General features: G+C 37.3%; 1 protein-coding gene across 2 annotated transcripts in view; it reads right to left on the reverse strand.

Annotated features, from left to right (window-relative positions):
- The window catches only part of DCP1A (decapping mRNA 1A), a 33,283-nt gene continuing 14,943 nt past the window's right edge, over positions 856–19,195 (reverse strand). Inside the window, exons 5-10 of one of the 2 annotated variants that reach the window (XM_021409206.1) lie at positions 16,900–17,038; positions 13,063–13,182; positions 8,263–9,015; positions 7,279–7,344; positions 6,067–6,244; positions 856–4,781 (exon numbers count right to left, since the gene is read on the reverse strand). In XM_021409206.1, coding sequence (XP_021264881.1) covers positions 4,777–4,781; positions 6,067–6,244; positions 7,279–7,344; positions 8,263–9,015; positions 13,063–13,182; positions 16,900–17,038 — 1,261 coding nt within the window. In that variant the 3' untranslated portion in view covers positions 856–4,776. Of the gene's footprint in view, positions 4,782–6,025; positions 6,245–7,278; positions 7,345–8,262; positions 9,016–13,062; positions 13,183–16,899; positions 17,039–19,195 lie in introns of both variants that reach the window. The other variant, XM_021409205.1, reaches the window with a different exon arrangement.

A 19,195-nucleotide genomic window follows, 5' to 3' on the forward strand; every position in this document is an offset into this window, starting at 1 on the left:
ACCACCACAAACTATTTCAACGCTGACCAAACAGACACAGTATCTAACAGAAGTTAATGCTGGATTTCAGGCTGTTTCCACTTTTTCCTCAATTACCTTAAAGAAAATACATGACTTCTGTACTTGTTGTTATGGTGCTTCTGTTTGGAGCACAGAAGCCACTTCAGCATGAACCAGCAGAGCAACAAACACTGCTCCTCAGTAACCTCTCCCAACATGGGGTATGCCTCACAGTCTCCAGTTATTTTGGGTAGTTAAAATGGATGCAAGCACCTAGTTATGAGAATTTGCTGTAAGGTTTTGTTTCATTTCACAACCTTTTCAACAGAACCTCTGCTATATTTTTTCTCTCCTTATCAGCCTCTCTGTTTTACTTTGTGAAATTTGGGTATAACAGTTACATGACAGCAATCAGATAAGATGACAACTAACTTCAGTTTCCCAAGTCTATGATTAAACTGAGATTAGCTAAAAGATTAGCACTGGATTCATTGAGTTTCATGTGCTATGTCTCTAAGGATGGGGGGAGAGGGTAGTATATAAAAAACAACGTAACAAGAAAGCGGTAAGGCACTAAAACCACTTGGAGCTGTACTTACGGAACAGTGAACCTGCAGCTGCATTGCTTAATGGAAAGGAAATTGGTCAGCTTATCAGATTCCAAATGCAAGCAATACAGAGGAAGGCCAGAAGCTATTGCAAGTGACAGATGTTATTCTCAACCGTCCTTCTAGCAGGACATTTCTTTCACGAAAAAGTGGCATTGTTTTTGCCCCCAGTATGAACTGACGTTTGAATTACCTGTCTGGAAAACACTAACCCTGAGCTCTAGAAATAAAATGAAACACTACACAATTTTAGGAGGTGCTGAAACATTTGTTTTGAGGTTTTATTACAAAAATATATTTGCAAACATACAAAATTTTGGATGAAAAATGTTCATTCTTAAACATTTATGCAATAACTTAATAACTGCAAACATACATAGGTGCTATAAAATCCATACCATACTAAAAATGTTAATGAAGCAGTATCTACATTTACTGACTTAAAATTACTCTCACCCCCAGTTTCCAGAAATTTTTCCTGAAGCCCTCCTTCCCCGTGGTCTTCATACTCAAAGAACATGCAGATGGGTTCAGAACCGGTGCACACACTAAAGTGGTAAAACTCAGGAATTGCTAAAAGCACATAATGCACATTAAACAAACAAAAAAACCCCAAAACAACAAACCAAACAACCATATGCCCATACACTGACTAGATAAATATAAATAGACAACCAAATTAAAGATACTGCAGTTTCTCCAACTTGGAAGATATTCCATCTTAACAGTTCTGTAACATTGCCAGACAAAACTGAGGTGATACATATTGCACACATTCCTCCTGTTAAGATATGCTGTTCAAAGCAACACAAATAGCTGGCAAAAAGGTGGGTATGTGTTTGCAATACTCATAAAAACAAGAAGGCCCAAATTAACATTTGCTTCTAAAAATATTTTAGAGAGTGTATCAGTGACTATACATGGCATAAAGGGTTTCAGAAATACACCAAAATGAAGCAATTAGAAATGCAAGCAAAAAACGAGATACAACCAGAAGCAGATGTTAAATATTTATGCACAAAGCTAAACATATATAAGAAACCAAAACAAACAACTTAGTTTTTTTTTAAAATGTTATTCAATCATTCTCCAAATCTTGTTAAATTTGGAAAGATACACTGCTTCTAAGTTACAGATGTTAGGCACCTTTCATATAAACTTAGCATTATTAAATAACAGCAGATAAAGTCTAACTACAAAACTGAGAATTTTGATTTTCCTGAATAAATCAGCAGCTGCATATTTTTAGAACTGTTTTTGATTAGGCTTAACTTTTAGTTTTGAATTAAAGTGACTTAACACTAGCCACAGAAGACATGCTTAGACAATGCAATTCATGTGAGGAGTAAAGTCTAAGCAAACCTTCTCGTTCTCAGAACTAATAGGTATAATCCCATTAAGCCAATAGATCCAAAAACTCTACACTTGAAAATGGTGAAAATTTGCTGTGATGACCCCATGGTAACTTCTATATGCCCTAGTTATCGCTACATGTGGCTAACACAAATCAAGTATGTTGACAAGCTGGTAATTTTAGGTTTACGCAAAAAATTAAGATAATCAGGAAATTAAAGTATTTAACTAACACAGTCTGCATTAAAAATAAATTCAAGTTTTACACTGTAGTTAAGCTTGTGTTTTACACTAACTTCTCACTGAAGAGATTTATCTCATTACTCCTAAATGACAGACTAACTCTGCAGTGTACTGGAGGACACCTAGCTTAGTCCCAGTGCCTGCCAGCTATAGGTAGAGGCCAGACCAAACATGCATGCAGGTGTTCAAGATGAGCAAGTTTTCTTGTAGTAAAAGTGATTTTATTGTTTCTCTTCCAATTCATTTTTATAGCTGGGGGAACTGATAACTTATTGCTATTAGTGCACAACAAAAAACAAGTCAAGGATATTCAGCTGTCAGAGCAGAGTCAAACTCTCATAATAGCATTGCTGCTCTAAGCAGTATTTTTCTCAACTCTATATCACTTAAGAACTCAAAATACAACTCTATTGTTTCTACAGATCTTTGGATATGACCGTATTTAACAACAAATATCATTAATTATTTCTATTCTTAGAAACTCATATCAAATCTTCCTTCAAAGAAACTGGGAATTGTCTGTAAAAACCAGGGAGTTACGAACTTCATCTTTGAAAAAGTAGCTCTGTATTTGGCTTAGGCTATGCATCCTTTTCCCCCATGGGAACTGCACATTGGTTTGTTCCTTTTAATAGAAGTTTCTCTGGAAGAGCCACTAAATTAACTGAGACTTTAGACCTAATTTGAGTCTCACTGTTTATGTCCATGTACAGTATCATAACTCTAGAATTTGTGTAGGAAGTTCCCATCTTCCTTAGCAAGGCGCAGAGTCCATATTGCTGAATTCAAATGCTACAATTAAATTAAAGCCAATAAATTTCTTGATGAATGTGCATGACATTAGCCTAATTCCCTGAATCCTGCACATTTTCTAACAAAAATACTATATATTTTAACCGGAAACCCTGAACTCAAAGGCTGCAAAGAACTTTTCAGAAGGCAGGTAGTGCTAAACAAAAATATATTTTTCCACTAAAAACCTATGAAAAAACTTAAAATAGATCAAATACATAAAAACGTAAGTATCTGTTTATCTAAAACATACCAATCTGTGAAAAGTTACAATTAAAGCTCAGTTGCTAGTTTGCAACAAAATGACTGTATACCTTGACTATGTTAACCTCTACTAATCCTTAGGGTACATGCACATACATGTTTTTTTCTTTCTTAAGGAACTAAGTTTTCTTCTTCAATTTCAATAGTGCTTGAGGGAGGGGGCAAAAAGCAGTGCATCATAACTCACTACAGACTAGCTTTTTACTCAATAAACCAAAACTTTTTTTTTCAACTGCAAAAGCATCCTTTAAAACTAGTATTGCTGGACGAAGTTCAGACCTGAAGTCTTGTTAATGACTTTTGTGTAACTCCAATAAATAAATACAAGCCATGGGTACACCAATACAGCAGCATAAGAAAATATAGTTAGAAACCTTTCTGATTTCAAATAGGAAAGTATGATATTAAATTCTTACAATACTGAACTACAAAATAATACATAAAAAGCAGTAACATGTTAACTAGATATATTTCAGAGCACAAAGTATGGACATATAATTTGGAGAGAGGCCAAGAGAAGAGCATGCATTTGTTCCCTGTCTGCTAGTTTTCAACACCGCAGTTACAATACAACTGAGGAATGAAATCCAAATAAGATATGGTCCATCCTTAAGAGGGAAACAAAGTATTTCAGTCATATCATACACTACTGAACAGGACAGTGGTCTTCCAGTGGTGGTCTCCTACCTACGCTTACACTGAAAGAACTTCAACTTAGAACAGAACTATTCTGTTGCTTAAAAATAATACAATCACTGAAGATTTTGTGTATTTCCAATTACACCTTTTTAGAGAAAATGGCCTTACTCACTTGGATATCTGCCTGATGTCAGACATGGAGAAGCGGTAAGATTAATGGAATATTTAAAAGATGAGGTGATGTGCATTAGCTAGAGACTGTTAATGTACTGAGCAAATCACATTTTTAAACCTTTTGTTAAAAGATTTAGCTGCAAAGGCCTGGCTTCTAAATCCCTCTCTTCCCCACAACTGCCACCTTAGTCACAAGGCATTCAGCTCTCACCTTAGAACTGGAACTAGGTTCCCACAACCGAGTCTTGTTCCGGCGTGGTGTAGTGTACTGTACTACGTATTGGCTCGGTAAGTTGTACGTAGTCTGTAACCCCTGAAAGGCGAATACAGCTAGGAACAAAAGCCGGAGCAAATATCTGCATGATCACTAATGCTAATGAAAGCTCATATGCAAATTAAGTCCCCCTCTCCCCCAATAAAAAGAAAGGTCTGCTGGTGATGATCACAGTGAAAACCTAAATCACTTCTGAGAACATTACTTTTTAAAAGTATTCAAGGAATAGTCTTTCCTAACAGGTTCAAATTCAAGACATTGAAAACTAAATATTCTTTTAAAAAAATATTAGTTTTATAGATGAGGCATAATTATTTCTAGAGTGGTAATATTCTAAGTAGATTTAGCTTCGATTATAGCTTAATGTTGTCTGTATTCTTGGTTACGACTTGCAAGTAGACTTCATGAATAGTGCTGAGAAAACGGGAATCATTCTGCAGGAAAAAAACATCAGAAACATTAGTGAAAAGATGAAAAAAAAGTAAAATTTAACACAGTTTAAGTTGTGCATAAAGATTCTTAACATACTGCTATCTATTTGAGGGTTGAGGTAAGGGAATTAGCTGCCTACCTGTACGAAAGGCAGCACTGTATGGACAACACACAGATTTTGAACCATGAAACTGCGAAGGCAGCTAAAGTGATTACTAAGCACACTGGAAACTCAGATGAAAAAAACAGCAGCCACAAGGTCAGCCCTGGCTACAGAATTTCACTTTCTTCCATGAAGTGCACTTTCTTTGAGAAGAGTACAAAAAACTTAAGACACAGTAAATTCCATCCAGTATACAGACATCCAAATAAAGTCTGTAGAACTGTCACAAATTACATGAGTTAGTTCTGCCTGCAAAATCAGCCTGAAAAGGATTGCAGTGTATTATATAAAAATTCCTGCGTCAAAGAATTACTGGGAAGTGAAATTGTTTAGTCTTCAGACAGCATTTAGAGATATTTCCTGAGTCGCACTCCTTCAGATGGTATGTAATTATCTAGGCTGAAGATGTAGTACCCTTTTTTACAAAAATCTACACAGTGAATATATATGTTCTGCTTGGAGCTCTCTGCAAGTACTCCTGTGCTGTGGGGGTACACTGACTGTTGCCAATATACAGCTCTCTATGTATGTAAAGAAGAGACAAGTATTCCAGTCAGCTCTCTGAAGTCACCACAGCGACATTCTTCAGACCATTAAGGTGAGAATCAGCACGGAGAAAGCTAGAGAATCCTGAACTAACACAGAATGGCTGTCATCCACGGCAACTTCTGTTTGTTACCTGTAACACCACTGATTTCACTGTACAGCTACTCCCGTTACAGATTTAATTCAACTGAACTTTTTAGTCAGTAGGAATGGCACAACTAGAACTTTTTGTAACTTCCATTTCAAATATACGCACTCATGTTAAAGATTAGGAACAGTTCAAAGTAACTGGCAACAGGAAAGCTTTCCCCAGGAAAGCAGAAACGCTTAAGAGAAACCCAACCCTCACCCCTCATACTAGTGCTTCTACAACACGTAACTCTTTCCTCCAGTGTTAACAAATTTATGTGTGTGTGAAAGGAGATGTCAAGCAGAACTCTGTCCTTGCCAGTCTCCCATTTCACAACCGAAGTCTTAGTACTGGCTACTGTACTTGGAACCCCACCCCTCAGATATTGAGTTTTCTACAGACAGGACCTTTATCAGATGTATCAGTGCTTCCTGAAGCTGAGACCTACTGAGAACAGTAAGAGGTACTGTTTGAATTTCTGTTGTTCCAAGAGTTAAAGGTGACGAAGAATTGGCTTTATTTTCCACTTCAGTAGGTTTTGTAGCTGACTGCTGAAAAACACTAGGAGACAAGAGGATTGAAGGAGTTACTGTAGTTGTGGCCGTAACAAACTGTGGAGGCGCAACCTGCAGAAGGAAAAGAAAGTTAATAAGCACCGTGTCCAGAAGGAGTGAATGCTGTTATTAAGAAAAACAGATGAAATTCGCATAGACAAATTTAAAAATGTAGCCACTGTTATAGGAAATCAGAAAAGCATTACGGAATAGCTACTCACAATGAAAAGTGATTTACCAAGTAATTCAATGTGAACAGTAATTCTTATTTTAGAAGCTGACAGCCTTCAGTATTTTTACATGTAGCCCCTTTCCCATGCAGTTGCTACTTCCCAGTTGTTTTTTTTTTTTTTTAAACATATCACAGAAAATGAGCTTTTCCACCTATGTAATGAAAGGACTGTGGGGTTTATGCTGTTCTGTTGTTTGTTTTTCAAATTATTTTCTTCCTTAGGAGTTTACAGAAAGTCTAACCTTAGCATGGTTTTTTTGTTTTGTTTTTGTACTTCCATGGTCTCCAACTACATTTACAATTTGGAGTAAAATATCTGAGCATTTCAAAGATATTTTGAAGATATTTTAAGATGACTGAAGAAATACAATTAAAATATTCAAGTACACAACTTCTTTCATTTTAAAACAACGGGACAGAAGAGAGAGAAAACGGGAATATTTTGACAATCACCTTCCCCATCTCATTCTTCTACAGGTCTGTGGACATTTTATTACAGAAACCAACTCTGAGGTGCATAAGGCTAATACATCCCACAACAATGTTCTAGCAACAGTACTTAAAAAGAGCAAATGAAAAAACCCAGTTCGAATGGTACTGCAGTATAGCAGACCCAAAAATGTATTGTCCTTTCTGCACTAGCACCAACCATAAAATGGTTGTACTGTACAGGAGGAAAGTGCACTCACTCATAGCAGTCTACAGAAATACTTCCTTGACTCAGTACAGCTTGTATTGTAGCCCAATAGAAGCACTTCAGATATCGTCAGAATAAGGAATACGACTATTTGAGAAAGCAATTATTACCAGAGTTTTAAAATTTGCCTTTTATTTTACAAGTAAACGGAGTGTGTTGAAGTGTTTATTCACCTACCTGACCTGCTTTAGGTAAAGTCTTGGACTGTGGAAATACTTCTGGTTCTTTGTTTTGTTGTACAGTCTAATTTGAAAAGAAAGCATAATTCACAAGTTAGATATAGCAGTAAGTAGTTTTGTTTGGTAGTTTTTATTCTTCCATTATCACTGTACTCAGATGCAAAACAGATCAAACCTTGGCTTAGTCTACATGATTGCAACTAAAAGAGGCAACCAAGTTTGGATAACCTCCAAAAAAGGCACTATAGAGAGTTATTCCCTTTGGAGGAAAAAAAAACACACAACAATCATCTAAAAGTAACATCTTTACTACTGAGGTAGCAAATAATAAAGCAGAGCAACACTAACTGGCAGAAAGGTTACAATGCAAAGCCATAGATTGGCCTGCAAGAAACAAAAAGTTTAGAAGGTCCTTTAAAAGTGATTCTAGGATAAAAGAAACCAAGGTTGTCAATTAGACATAGTAAATCAGTTTATGATCCATTTTGCTAAATAAATAACAATATCTCAGTGTAGCCCACAGGAATTTCCAACAGAAGTGGTCAATACTGAAATGGTATAAAACATCCACGGCAAAATTATCCAAAACAGGAGAAACTGTTAATTTTGTACTTTAAAGAAGGCACAGGCTATAATCCCACAGTACTAACTCTCATAGCACCAATTAATCTGTAATCTGAGAAGAGACTGACGGTTACATTTTAGCTGCATTTTTCTGACACGAGTACAGGCAAATTCCTTAGAATGTATTCATCTAATAACAGCAGCAGCCTGAAAAAACCCTTCCTTTATATATATAAGTCTGTCACTGTTAGCAGATACTAACGACAAGAATTAGATTTTAAGGTTTGCAATCCGATCAGTCACACATGAGAATCCCTTATTTTTAAAAAGCTGATATATAAAAGCATATTTTCAAATGGAAAAATATTTGTAGCCTATACAGCTTAAATCTGTGCAGATATAAAAACCCAAAGAATACCTGCAGGGAAGGTATTTTCTTGCTGCTTAAGGTTGATGATTTACTGTGCGATTCTTTGAAGCTTTCTGGTGTTGCAAGCTGGCCAACCGAGGCAGAGATGTTTGGTGTTAAGGAAGTCTTAGTGAGAGACTGCTGTTGCATTTGGTCATGCTGTGGGGTCAACCTGAGTTTCTGGAGAAGATCAACGCTTGTATGGGATGTACTTGAGACAGTTCCTGTATTTGCTGATGTTAAGGGTGCTATAAGCTGGCTCTGGCCAGCCATTAGATTCTGAGGAGCATGGTTCACTTCAGAAGGCTGATTCACTAGTGGGGTTATCTGCTTGGCAGCTTGCTGCATAACTTGCATTATACTGTTGTTTTGTTTTAGGCCAGGAAGCATTTGAGCAGGGGCAGCATCCATTGCTGAGGTTGAATTAAGAATAGGGCTTAAACGAACTGAATAGCTTGAAACATCAGGCTGGGAAACTGAAGCTGGAGGTATAAGCATAGGTGTTAAACATTCCTGTTGATTCAAAGGATTGGCACTAGTTTTAATGTTTGGACTTTCCGATTTCCCTTGTGGTGGTTGTATTACTGCTGTCTGGTCAAAGGAAAAAGGCAAAAGCAAGCTTTGCTGCTCCCTGGCAGAGGCGTCAGTCTGCAGCTTCTCCATTCTCTCTGTATTGGGATATGGAGGTAAAGGCTGTTCCTTTGGTACAGAGGTTCCAAACAGTTCTTCTAAAGTCAGATGCTTCGGCCTTGACTGAAATGACTAGAAAGAACAGAGAAGGAAGTTTATAGAGTCAATCTGGAAATAAAGATAACTGTGCCTCTCACACAGTCAGTATTACAATTCCAAGAAAACTGTGGAGAACAGCTAGGTCAGAAGTATTTAAAATACAGTTTGGAAATCAACTGTCCTCTGTTTAGAGAAATTTTAAAGTCCATTTCATTTACAAGGAACATCCAGTCTATGTAAACTAATCGCATCCTGCCACTCCCCCCGACTCAAAGGATTTAGGACATAAACATTATAAATGTACGTTGGATAACTGACAGCAGCAGTCATCTAAATCTGATAGGATTCAAGCCAAGTCAATTGTTCCAAAAGTGAACAAATGATAATATACTAGTAACTACACGCAACCATGCAGACTACCACTTTTACTTCAGTAAGTTGAACTGTAGGTTCAGTTATGGATCTTTACTGAAGCACTGGACATTGGTAATTTCACAAGTTTCAAGAAGGGTAATTCCAGCAAGCCTTCGCTTTGGAGAAACATCTTGAGCCACTTGAGGATTGTAATGTAATAGCTACATTGTTCTGCTGAAAGTGTAATAAAACATTAAGCTGAAATTGGTTTTGTCACTAAATTCTGTACTCACAGTAATGGAAACATGCTTGAAAGTCTATCTTATATAAAATTACCTGGAAGAGAAATTTAAACAGCATTCCCTACGTTAAAAAACAATACAAGGTCAGCAAAGAGGAATAGCTGTCTGCTAAGAACTTGTGTATTATTGTTATTTTTTCCTCCTTCAAAAACAAGTTATGTTGCGGAACAACGCACTCCTAACAAATCATATGTTGGCTAAAAAAAATAGAAAAAACGCTTCTTTCCTTATTTTAGGAGTGAATGCATTTTTCTACAGAGAAAAGAAGCAGCTACTAACAACATTATCTCAAACTGTTCCTGCTTTTTTTAGGTTGCACAGGACCAGAAGTTATGTAAAACAGCTGGACTAAAATACAACCTTCTGTTCAGAAGACTGAATGGCCTGCAGCATAACTCCAGCGTGTTCTTATGGTACGTCAAAACAAAGACAGTGTTTTACAGTGACAACTACTACATCACAACACTGCTATGCTTGTTCTAATTTTACTAACACCGATATCAGCAACGGACATATGGCAGTACAGGTAACATGCAAGCAGCCTAGCACAAAGCCTTGAGCTTGAAATCTTACTGACTTCTGCCCAGGTTACTTACTTGTGCTGCCACTGCCGTTATTTATTATTAGCTGGCTTAATGTCAGACACTCATCTTGCAGTTAAAACATTCTATTGTTTGCAAACCTTGTTAACTCCTATGCTAGGAATTCTTCCTATGAAGCTGTTTTTAAATTCTCTCCACTAATCTTATAATTCTGGAGATCCAGTCTTCAAGGATAAAAATTTTGTTAAGAGAAAAAATGACTATTCCATCTGAAATTCTGCTTTTCACCTCAGTATGATGAATTGACTAGCTTCCCTTTATTAACTCACTGCTGATTACCATGCTCTGATCCCAGTCAGATTAGCCTCTTACATGGATACAGTCACAAGCATCAAGTTAATTCCCATCCTGAGGTACGGAACACATTCCTTTGCTTGACTCATCTCTGGCTGAGGTGTATTTTAAGTGTGACATCAACTTGCTGTGTTATGGAGAGCCTTCTCTGCAGGGGCTTGCAAAGAGGGCAACACGATCATTCTACTTGATAGGAACAGAGTGTTGCCCAGAGGGTTTCTCTAGAAATCATTTCAGATACATTGAGACATGTGAATTAGCAGTCAGAGCTGGCACTAAGAAATTTAATTTCAGTGTTCTAGTTCAGTTTTGCTGATCACTGGTGCAAAAACATTTCATGATACAACCGATTCTCTTTTTGAACTGCCAGGATACATAACTTGAACTGCAAAATATCACAGAACAGACATTGATTTTTCATTCCCAAATCTGTGACATCCTTAGCATGAAATCAACATACAAATGCGACATTCTGGGAGGGCTTTCAGGATCTCACAGTACTTATATGTACAGTAGTTTTTAAATTTTACTGGTCATCTGCTTTAATTGGATGAAAATGTATTCTTACCATTGAAATAGTGTTTTTTCATTCTTCTTCCAGTAGTCCACATTATTAAACATGAAATTAAGAGCAAACATCTTTGTACTGTATTTGAACCCATCCATCTTTACAGAAGCATCATGTACAGTAACCATTTTTTTCCAGTATCTTTGCAGCTCGTTTTAAATTGCTCATCAGAAAAGGCATTACAGCAAGCCACTGTTCTGTAAATTTGTTAATTGCTTCATAGCAATTTACTAGAATCTTATCCTTCTGATTTTTTCCTTTGTTACTTATTACTGGTTGGCAAGTTCATCAATTTCAGATAATTATGTACACAGTGTGGCCAAAAAGAAAATGTCTTCTTTTAAAAGCAAGCCTCAGGCAGCCCCGCTGCCAGGCCTCGAGCACAAGCATGCAGCAACCAGAACTGGCTGCCAGGGGTCAGTCTATCACTTGTGCTGGTTCTAAATCAGGAGTGCTGTTGAGAGGGTGGAGGGCACTGTGACAGCCAATAATCCCAGGAAGCTTTCCATTGCCTCCTGTTTTAGCCCAGCCACTTAAACAGATTTTTGCTACTCATATTCTAACCTGAACTAGAGATTATTTATTTTCACTACAAATTAAGTATTTTGTTTACAAGCATTACATGAAAGGTTGCACATGTTTTCCTCAGGTATTTCCTTTTTCAGACATGGTGGTTTACTCCATTCAAAGCAGTAATAGTAAAGCTACAGGAAGGACCTGGAGGCAGACGCTGCCAGATCACCTCAATGGGGTGTTTTCTGCAGAGAACTGCTCCTGATCTTTCTGTCCCCGCTGGGTGGCACTGTAAGCAGGTACAAGTTGATATCTAGAGAATTTAGCTGTTGCACAAATTATCATTTTAAAACAAATTTCTAAAAAGTATTGCATGAAGCGACCGGTCCCTTGTTCGTAAATGCTTACCAGAAAAAGAAGTCAATTCAAGTCAATTAATGAGCTACTGATGCCTAATTTGAACCAGTCCACTATTTTACAACAGGTTTCCCACGGTTCAAAGACACTTAAATGAAACACAGCTTATTGTCACTAGCTTTTTTTCTTTCTTCTTCTTCTTTTTTTTTTAAACTGTGGCTTTGTCTTTAGTTACAGGGGTAACACTAGGCCTTAGAATCTGTAGGTATCTAGACAGATGCTTACTGAACATTTATCTAACGTTTATCTGAAACAGATCTAAGCACTGCACATGCAATAGAATTACCAGAAATTTGAGCAACATCCTTTACCAACATCATTGAAAAATTTTTGGAAGTTATCCCTTACTGCCAAGGAAGGAATGCAAAGCTGAAATCTAAAATAAAATCAGAAAATCCAGCAATTCACTGATGATTTCAGTTACTAGGAGTGTAGCTACAGGTTTGGAGGCAGCACAAACAAACCTTAAGTACAAGTCTCAGACATGGGAAAGCAAGAGCTTGAGTTTCTGTTTGGAGGCCTGCAGAACAGCGTACAACTGACTGATGTCATATTCACTCTGTCACTGTGACAGAGGTAATTTTTGTCTGCTTCCTCACTCTGCAGTCATCTTGCACAGACCTCTACACTATCATGGACTGACAGCGTACAGTCCATGATAGTTGAGAATCTAAGTTAACCCATTTATTTAAACACACTTGGATATTCACAGCAGCGTGGACACCATCTTATATTTTTAAGCATTAAGGCAAAAAATGGAATTTAGGCTCCCAAGAGTCTTAAAACCCACTAGTTTACCTAAATGGGGGTGGAGGTGGTGAATCATACCAGCTGATCTCAGACAAGCACAGTCAGGAGATGAGAATAGATACTAAAATCCATTCTTAAACTGAATTTACGTTTCCAAGTATATTTATTTTGAAGTTGAAGCACAATACATTCAGCAAGACAATACTGCAGGCATTTCTGGTACCAAAACGAAGTATTAAATGAACAAGTAGCACCTTATATATGTTTGAATTAAACTTACTTGATCTTTCACTTGTAATGAAGTGTTTTGTTCTGACGTCTCTGTGCTTTCTGGCTTTGTGGGATTCGCATGTTGTTGCACACCAGAACTTGATATGGCGCTTAACTCATTGATCTGATTCTGGGGGAAAAGTACAGACACGCTTCGGTCAAAAAACTTATTTTTGACAGACGCTGTAGAATTCCCAAGTTTCAGGAAATAAAATCATACCAAGATATACACTATCTGGCATGTGTTCACAATGCTTTTCTTTTCAAAGGAGTAGATAAAACAAAGAAAATAAAGACAGGCTTTTCACATTCTTTTCCCGCATTAGCTGCTAATGAGGACACTAAATCAAGAACTTATACTAAAAGCAACTTAGAAAAAAAATTCTGTCAGAAATCATTCTAAAGTGATTGGATAAAGAGCTCGTCACTGACTTATTTCCACTGGATTTTAATAACATGCAAGTATTTTCAGAAGATGTTGACCGAATTTTAGGTGAATAAGGCCAAAAGGACAAGAAAGTCAAAGTCATAGACAGTAAGTTTACAGATTGTTTGCAGATTGTGTTGACTTTCATGTTTAACAAATACATAAACAACATTTATTACAGTTTAAAGCACTAGTGGAAAAGCAACTGTAGAACCAACAGTCTAGCATTCAGTAGATGAACTATACCTTATGCTTATGATACGGCCGAACATCAGCACAACATACAATTTCTTTTGTCACTTACCCGTTACAGCAACAAAATATTGGTTAAACCTTTCAGCAAGAAGTTAGAAAGGATCTCAGCTTTACTGTTTTCTAAATCTATTTGAAAGCGATAAATACAAAATCAAAACTATCCATGGACAGAGAGAAACAACTCCTGTCTACGACTTTTAGCCATTAACTTGAAAGGTTAGCGGGCCTCTCTTTGGGCCTGAAATGGTGGACTGCCTTACAGTTACAGAAATTGAACAAAGCACAGTGTTTCCCTTTACTAGAGGATAATCTGCAATGTTTCCATTCCCGGAATGAAATACACACACACAAAAACACTATAAAAAGCATCCATTCACTTCATTAAAAAAATGTCTCGGAATTCATTCATTTTCACATATGGCCTCGATGGAGCAAGTACTTGAAGGATTAAGCTGATTTGGAATCCTAGATTAAATCACTCAGACCTTCATAAATCTCTTTTTCACTCTCTCTGCCCCCTTCTCATGCTGACACTCCGCCAATCTCATGTGGGCCGCACACAAGGATTACTGTATGATCCATCTGGAATGTACCATGCAGATAAGTACTTTCTGCTCCTAAATACAAATTCAAGTGTAATTACTGATTGCCATAAAATAATTTTTAAAAATGTAGACAGGAAGGGTATCTCAAGAAGCCATCTTCAAGTTCTTTACTTAATTGTACTAACATTGATGTACGCTAGTTACAAGGAGATCCAAAATAAACATGCCTGAGGCTTGGTGCTAAAGCTGAAGTGGTCAGTAAAACATTCTCTAAGAAGTGTGTTCGATTCTGTTTATCTACCAACTTGTACAGAGCGATGGTCATAGCAGGTTAAGGGATTAACTTTGGTAGATTCAGTTTACAGCTCATACACATAAAGTGAAATTTTTCTGATTACTCAGGTGCTCTAAAAGCATCAGGCAGCAAAATCAAGATTGAGATGCAAAAAAGTCAGATACGTAGTACATCCGTGTATTTCCATACTGCATGACACCTGCCGCAGTCTATTTATCAGTATTTTACTTGTCCACAGAGCTTCATCCATGATGCTTAGGAATTCTGTTACTAGTGAAAAGCTTCCAACACTCTCATATGAAAAATACCAGAAAATAAAGAAAAGAGAGCTGTGGTGGCCTTCACTACAAAATATCCTGATTTTTTTTTTAAGTAAGAAAAAAGCCTTCGATTTCTTCAAATCTGTCTCAATTGATACAACACTGAAAAAATGAGTCATTCAGCTTTTGATGCTCCCTTCTGTGCTCTCACAAAAACTGCCACTTTCACAATGTTGGCTTTCATACAAAGACATTCTCCTCAAACAGGATTAATGCATTAAGCATTAGAAGCAGGATTTTTTTTTTTTGTATTTATATTAAAACATTCTGAAAACATTGATTTTCAAGAACTAGTATCTAGTCCAGGTCAGCTACAGTGCATGGTCTGTCACATTCATCTATCTTCACTCTACATGAGAAACTGACTAGAAGTTGGCTTGTACATGGCTTAGCCCACGTTCTTTCTTTCCTACTCATTCCACAATGTGTTGTAGCAACTAGAATCCTATAAAGATCTTGCGTTTACTCAGAAGGAACTCTGAAGTGTCCCACTGCACAAGAAGAAATGAAGCACTCAAATGCTTCCTTCTGTCACCAATAGAGCTAAAAGAACCCATACCATATCTCTGCAACATTATACCTATACATTACCATTGTGTATTCTTGTATTATTATGCTTAGAAAGAGACGCTTTCAGAATTTCAAGGGCAATTTGTGTGAAACCCAGAAAAAGCAACATTTGTCTTCCATGTATGAATTTGTTTCTCAGGTTGGTTCACAAATTAATTCCTTCCCAAGAGAACTAATATTCTCCATCATTATGTAAACTTGTGAATTTAATACTGACAAAAGACATAGGTCCTACCATTCTGAGATCAATTTACTAAAAGGATAGAGACACAGTAGGCAGGATTAAGTAGTACACTAGGGAACAGCAGGAAAATGTTATATCTGGTCTGCAGCAATTAGAATATGCTTTATAGAATGTAAATGTGCGCTGACCAAATCTCAACCCTTTTTCATGACAATTTATTTTTCTTATGACTAAGAAAATACTGATATCATTAGGTACATTTTTTTTTTTTTTTGCTATGCCTAGAGACAATTTTCTCACAGCATCAGAAATTTTTGTAGAAGGGGTCTATCAAGTTACATTTTCAAGTTGCATAACAGAATCAATGAGACTTTCCTAGTATAGTGAGGAAGGGAACAAGGCAGCAGTCTGACAACAAGGCTACTGGAACAATGGCAGAGAATGCTTGCTCTTCAAACCAAACACAGTTGGATATGTTACATAAAGTAGTTTTTAAGTTTTCCTACTAACAAAAAAATGATACAAAATTGGCTAAGTTGCCTACCTAAGCTAAGAATTTTTCCCCATATAACCCCATCCCTGTAGGTCACTGTACATCTCTGCTTGTATCACAGACATAGGATAGTGCAGTTTTGGGGCTTTTTTTTTCCTTATTTAAGGCCAAAGCAATTTGGTGTGTAACTCAATGAATGCTGTTGATTATAGCATGAATAATAGCAAGCCTCCAGTGATTTTCAGTACAGAGGAAAAAAATGAAAAATGCAACTGTCAGCTACTGTTAAGGAATAGTCACAGAAGGGAGCTTCGGGATCACAAAAACAGACACAGTCATCTACTCCTCTGCAGTGCTACATATATGTTCACATTTTCTTTGTGACTGATCTCAAGACATGACAGTAGATGAACACTGATTCTATGGAGCCTCTGTATCTATTTTAGAAGAAAAAAATATATATATTTGTTGCATTTGCTTCCCCAGGTATCTGCTTTTAAAACAGTGTTTTATCTCCAGGAGGCAGCAATTCAAATATTCAAAATTACAGGCCCAATAAATTATGGATTACATGTGCTACTTCGCAATCTTCGGTGAGAACATGCTACACAGTACAATTTAGTATACAAGACTTCTCTACCATTGCTCTCTCAGAGGTCACAAGGGATGCATTTCAGCAGACACCAACCTTCTTACTCAGAAGGGGAAGCAGTGTTTTTATTAGTTCATAATGCAAGAAAATAAATACATTTTCTTACTCGTTCATATTCAACCTTGGCTTTACTAAGCATTTCCAGGATGTCAATAGGCCTGTTTTCACTGCAGCCATTTGTTCTGCTGGGACTTTTTCTGTCCTGGGAAACTTGCTGTGATCTCTGAGCTTCTTGTTCCACCACTCTGTAACAGGAAAGGAGAAATGGGTTTTCACAATTTTATCTTGAACAAACATCTTGTAGAAAACAGTGAAGAAAACCATAACTCACAGCATATAAACACACTTCGTTCTGCGTAAATGAAAACCTAACATGTAGTTGGCCGAAGTTACAAACACAGCACTGGTCTATAAGTCAACATCTGCCTGCAGTAAATACTGCTTCTGTAAAACTGTCATGTTTAGACATTTTAACAATAAAATAGGAGGACATCAAATGTTGTACAAAGAGCACATGTATTATAACAAACTGAGTAAAACAGATTTTTTATTCCTTACTTCTAACATGCAGCGTTTCCATGTTCAGCCATACCAAGTCACGTTATTCAACAAAATCAATTACAAGCCAGTTCTAATTTAGGACAAGGCCTACCATTAGAAAACAAAACATTCAGGCAAAGAAGAGAGCTGGCTCTCATCAGATGCCTCTGGAGTCAGTCTGGAAAGAGGCTTAGAGCAAGCAGCCCCTTCCTCCCCCACTAAGAGCTTTGGAAAGAAGAGCAAACCATTTTCTTCTCCAGCTGTCTAGCAGTAAATCCAGTTACCTGTAAGCTTACAACAATACACTTCCTCTGGTCTTTGATGCCTACGGTTCATTCACCACTTCTTCACTACCCCTACTGCCTTAAGACTAAGAAAACTTGTTAAAAGATGGTTAAGATACACACGGGATGTATACCTCATGCATTTCATTAATGAAAGTAAAGGCAACATACATTTCTACTCCTAATCCATACGCAGTTCACAAGATACACATGTCTGTGCAATGCACTAATGCTTATCATCTTGAAATAAACACACACCAGCCTGTAATCCCCTCTTTTTTTTTTTTTAAGCCTGCATTAATCAAATACGTTAAGAAAAAAAAACAAGCACTGAAAGCAGGGCAGAGCTCTGGAGCTGGCACATCACTTAAACTCTCATGCTGTGGAGCTGATGGGGGAGCCGAGAGGTGCCATCACAGCAATCACAGAAAGTGTCAGTCATTCCAGCCTCCGGTTTCTTCTGGTCAGCTAGGATTCGGGAGTAACTCTGCAATGTATAGACTGTTGAGTAAATAGATATTTGTATGTACCTCCATGCTACCATTCCTAAGGAAAAAAATAGCACAAGTCTGCAATTCCTCCCAGTTTTCTAACAGCTGAAAGCCTTTACTTCAGTAGAGTTCAGCTGTGTTTATTTGAAGAAAGATTAGATTTAAAAAAAGGCAACATACTTAATTTAGTATTGCCCAGGAAAATTAGTTGCAAAACTTCTAATCATAGAAGCTGCTTATTTAACCAGATTTTCATTATTCAGTACAGCTTTCTCTATTTGCATGCAAGCATTAACCTGCAAACCTAACTCAGAACCTGGGGGCCAATCTACTGTCAGACAGTTTCTAAGAACTGCAGCATGTGCCGGTTTGGCTGAAGCAGCTCAATACTGCACGAACGTTTCTATGGTGACACGATCAGAGTACATTTTGTTCCAGCACCCCACATGGTCATACAGTCCTGACTTGGGACTTGTCTAAGCGTAAATCCAAAACTAGGGATGAGAAAAGGCAAGATGAAGCAGAACACTTCGCTGAGATTTAAGTGTCAGCGTGGCTGCATCAGGAAGAATAAATACTGCAGTTAAAGGGCAAATTCTGCACAGCTGAAGTCATGCGTGTTCTGCCTTGTAGGTGAAATGAAGGCTTGCGGCTTCAGACTCTTTTTTCCTTACTAGTTGGTCCAGAAGCTTTCAACAAAACATCTCCCTGTTGAAATAGTACCAGCTGCTATAAAAGCAAAAAAATTTCAACAAGTATTTCAATTTTACAGAAGCATTTCAGAAATATTTCCACAAAGCATTTTACAATTGTTTTCTTCTGTCCATTACGAGGTGTTACTTGCCTTTTTCAAACTTTTTTTTTTTTTTTAAAGAGAATCACAGAAATTATCTTCTCATGTAGATGAGCATAAATAGCTCTTCTCCAATTCTTGCCTTGTGCAGGTTACATTCAGATGGTGGGGGGGGGTAAATGTGGACTAGTGTACCCCCCAAAACTCTGAGATACAAGCAACAAGCTAAAAGTGGAAGAGTATCTCAGAAAACAGCTTAGGTCAGATGGCTGAGGTAGGATAAATCAAGCCTAA

This window comes from Numida meleagris, chromosome 11, assembly GCF_002078875.1.
Source record: "Numida meleagris isolate 19003 breed g44 Domestic line chromosome 11, NumMel1.0, whole genome shotgun sequence".
Taxonomy (NCBI): domain Eukaryota; kingdom Metazoa; phylum Chordata; class Aves; order Galliformes; family Numididae; genus Numida; species Numida meleagris.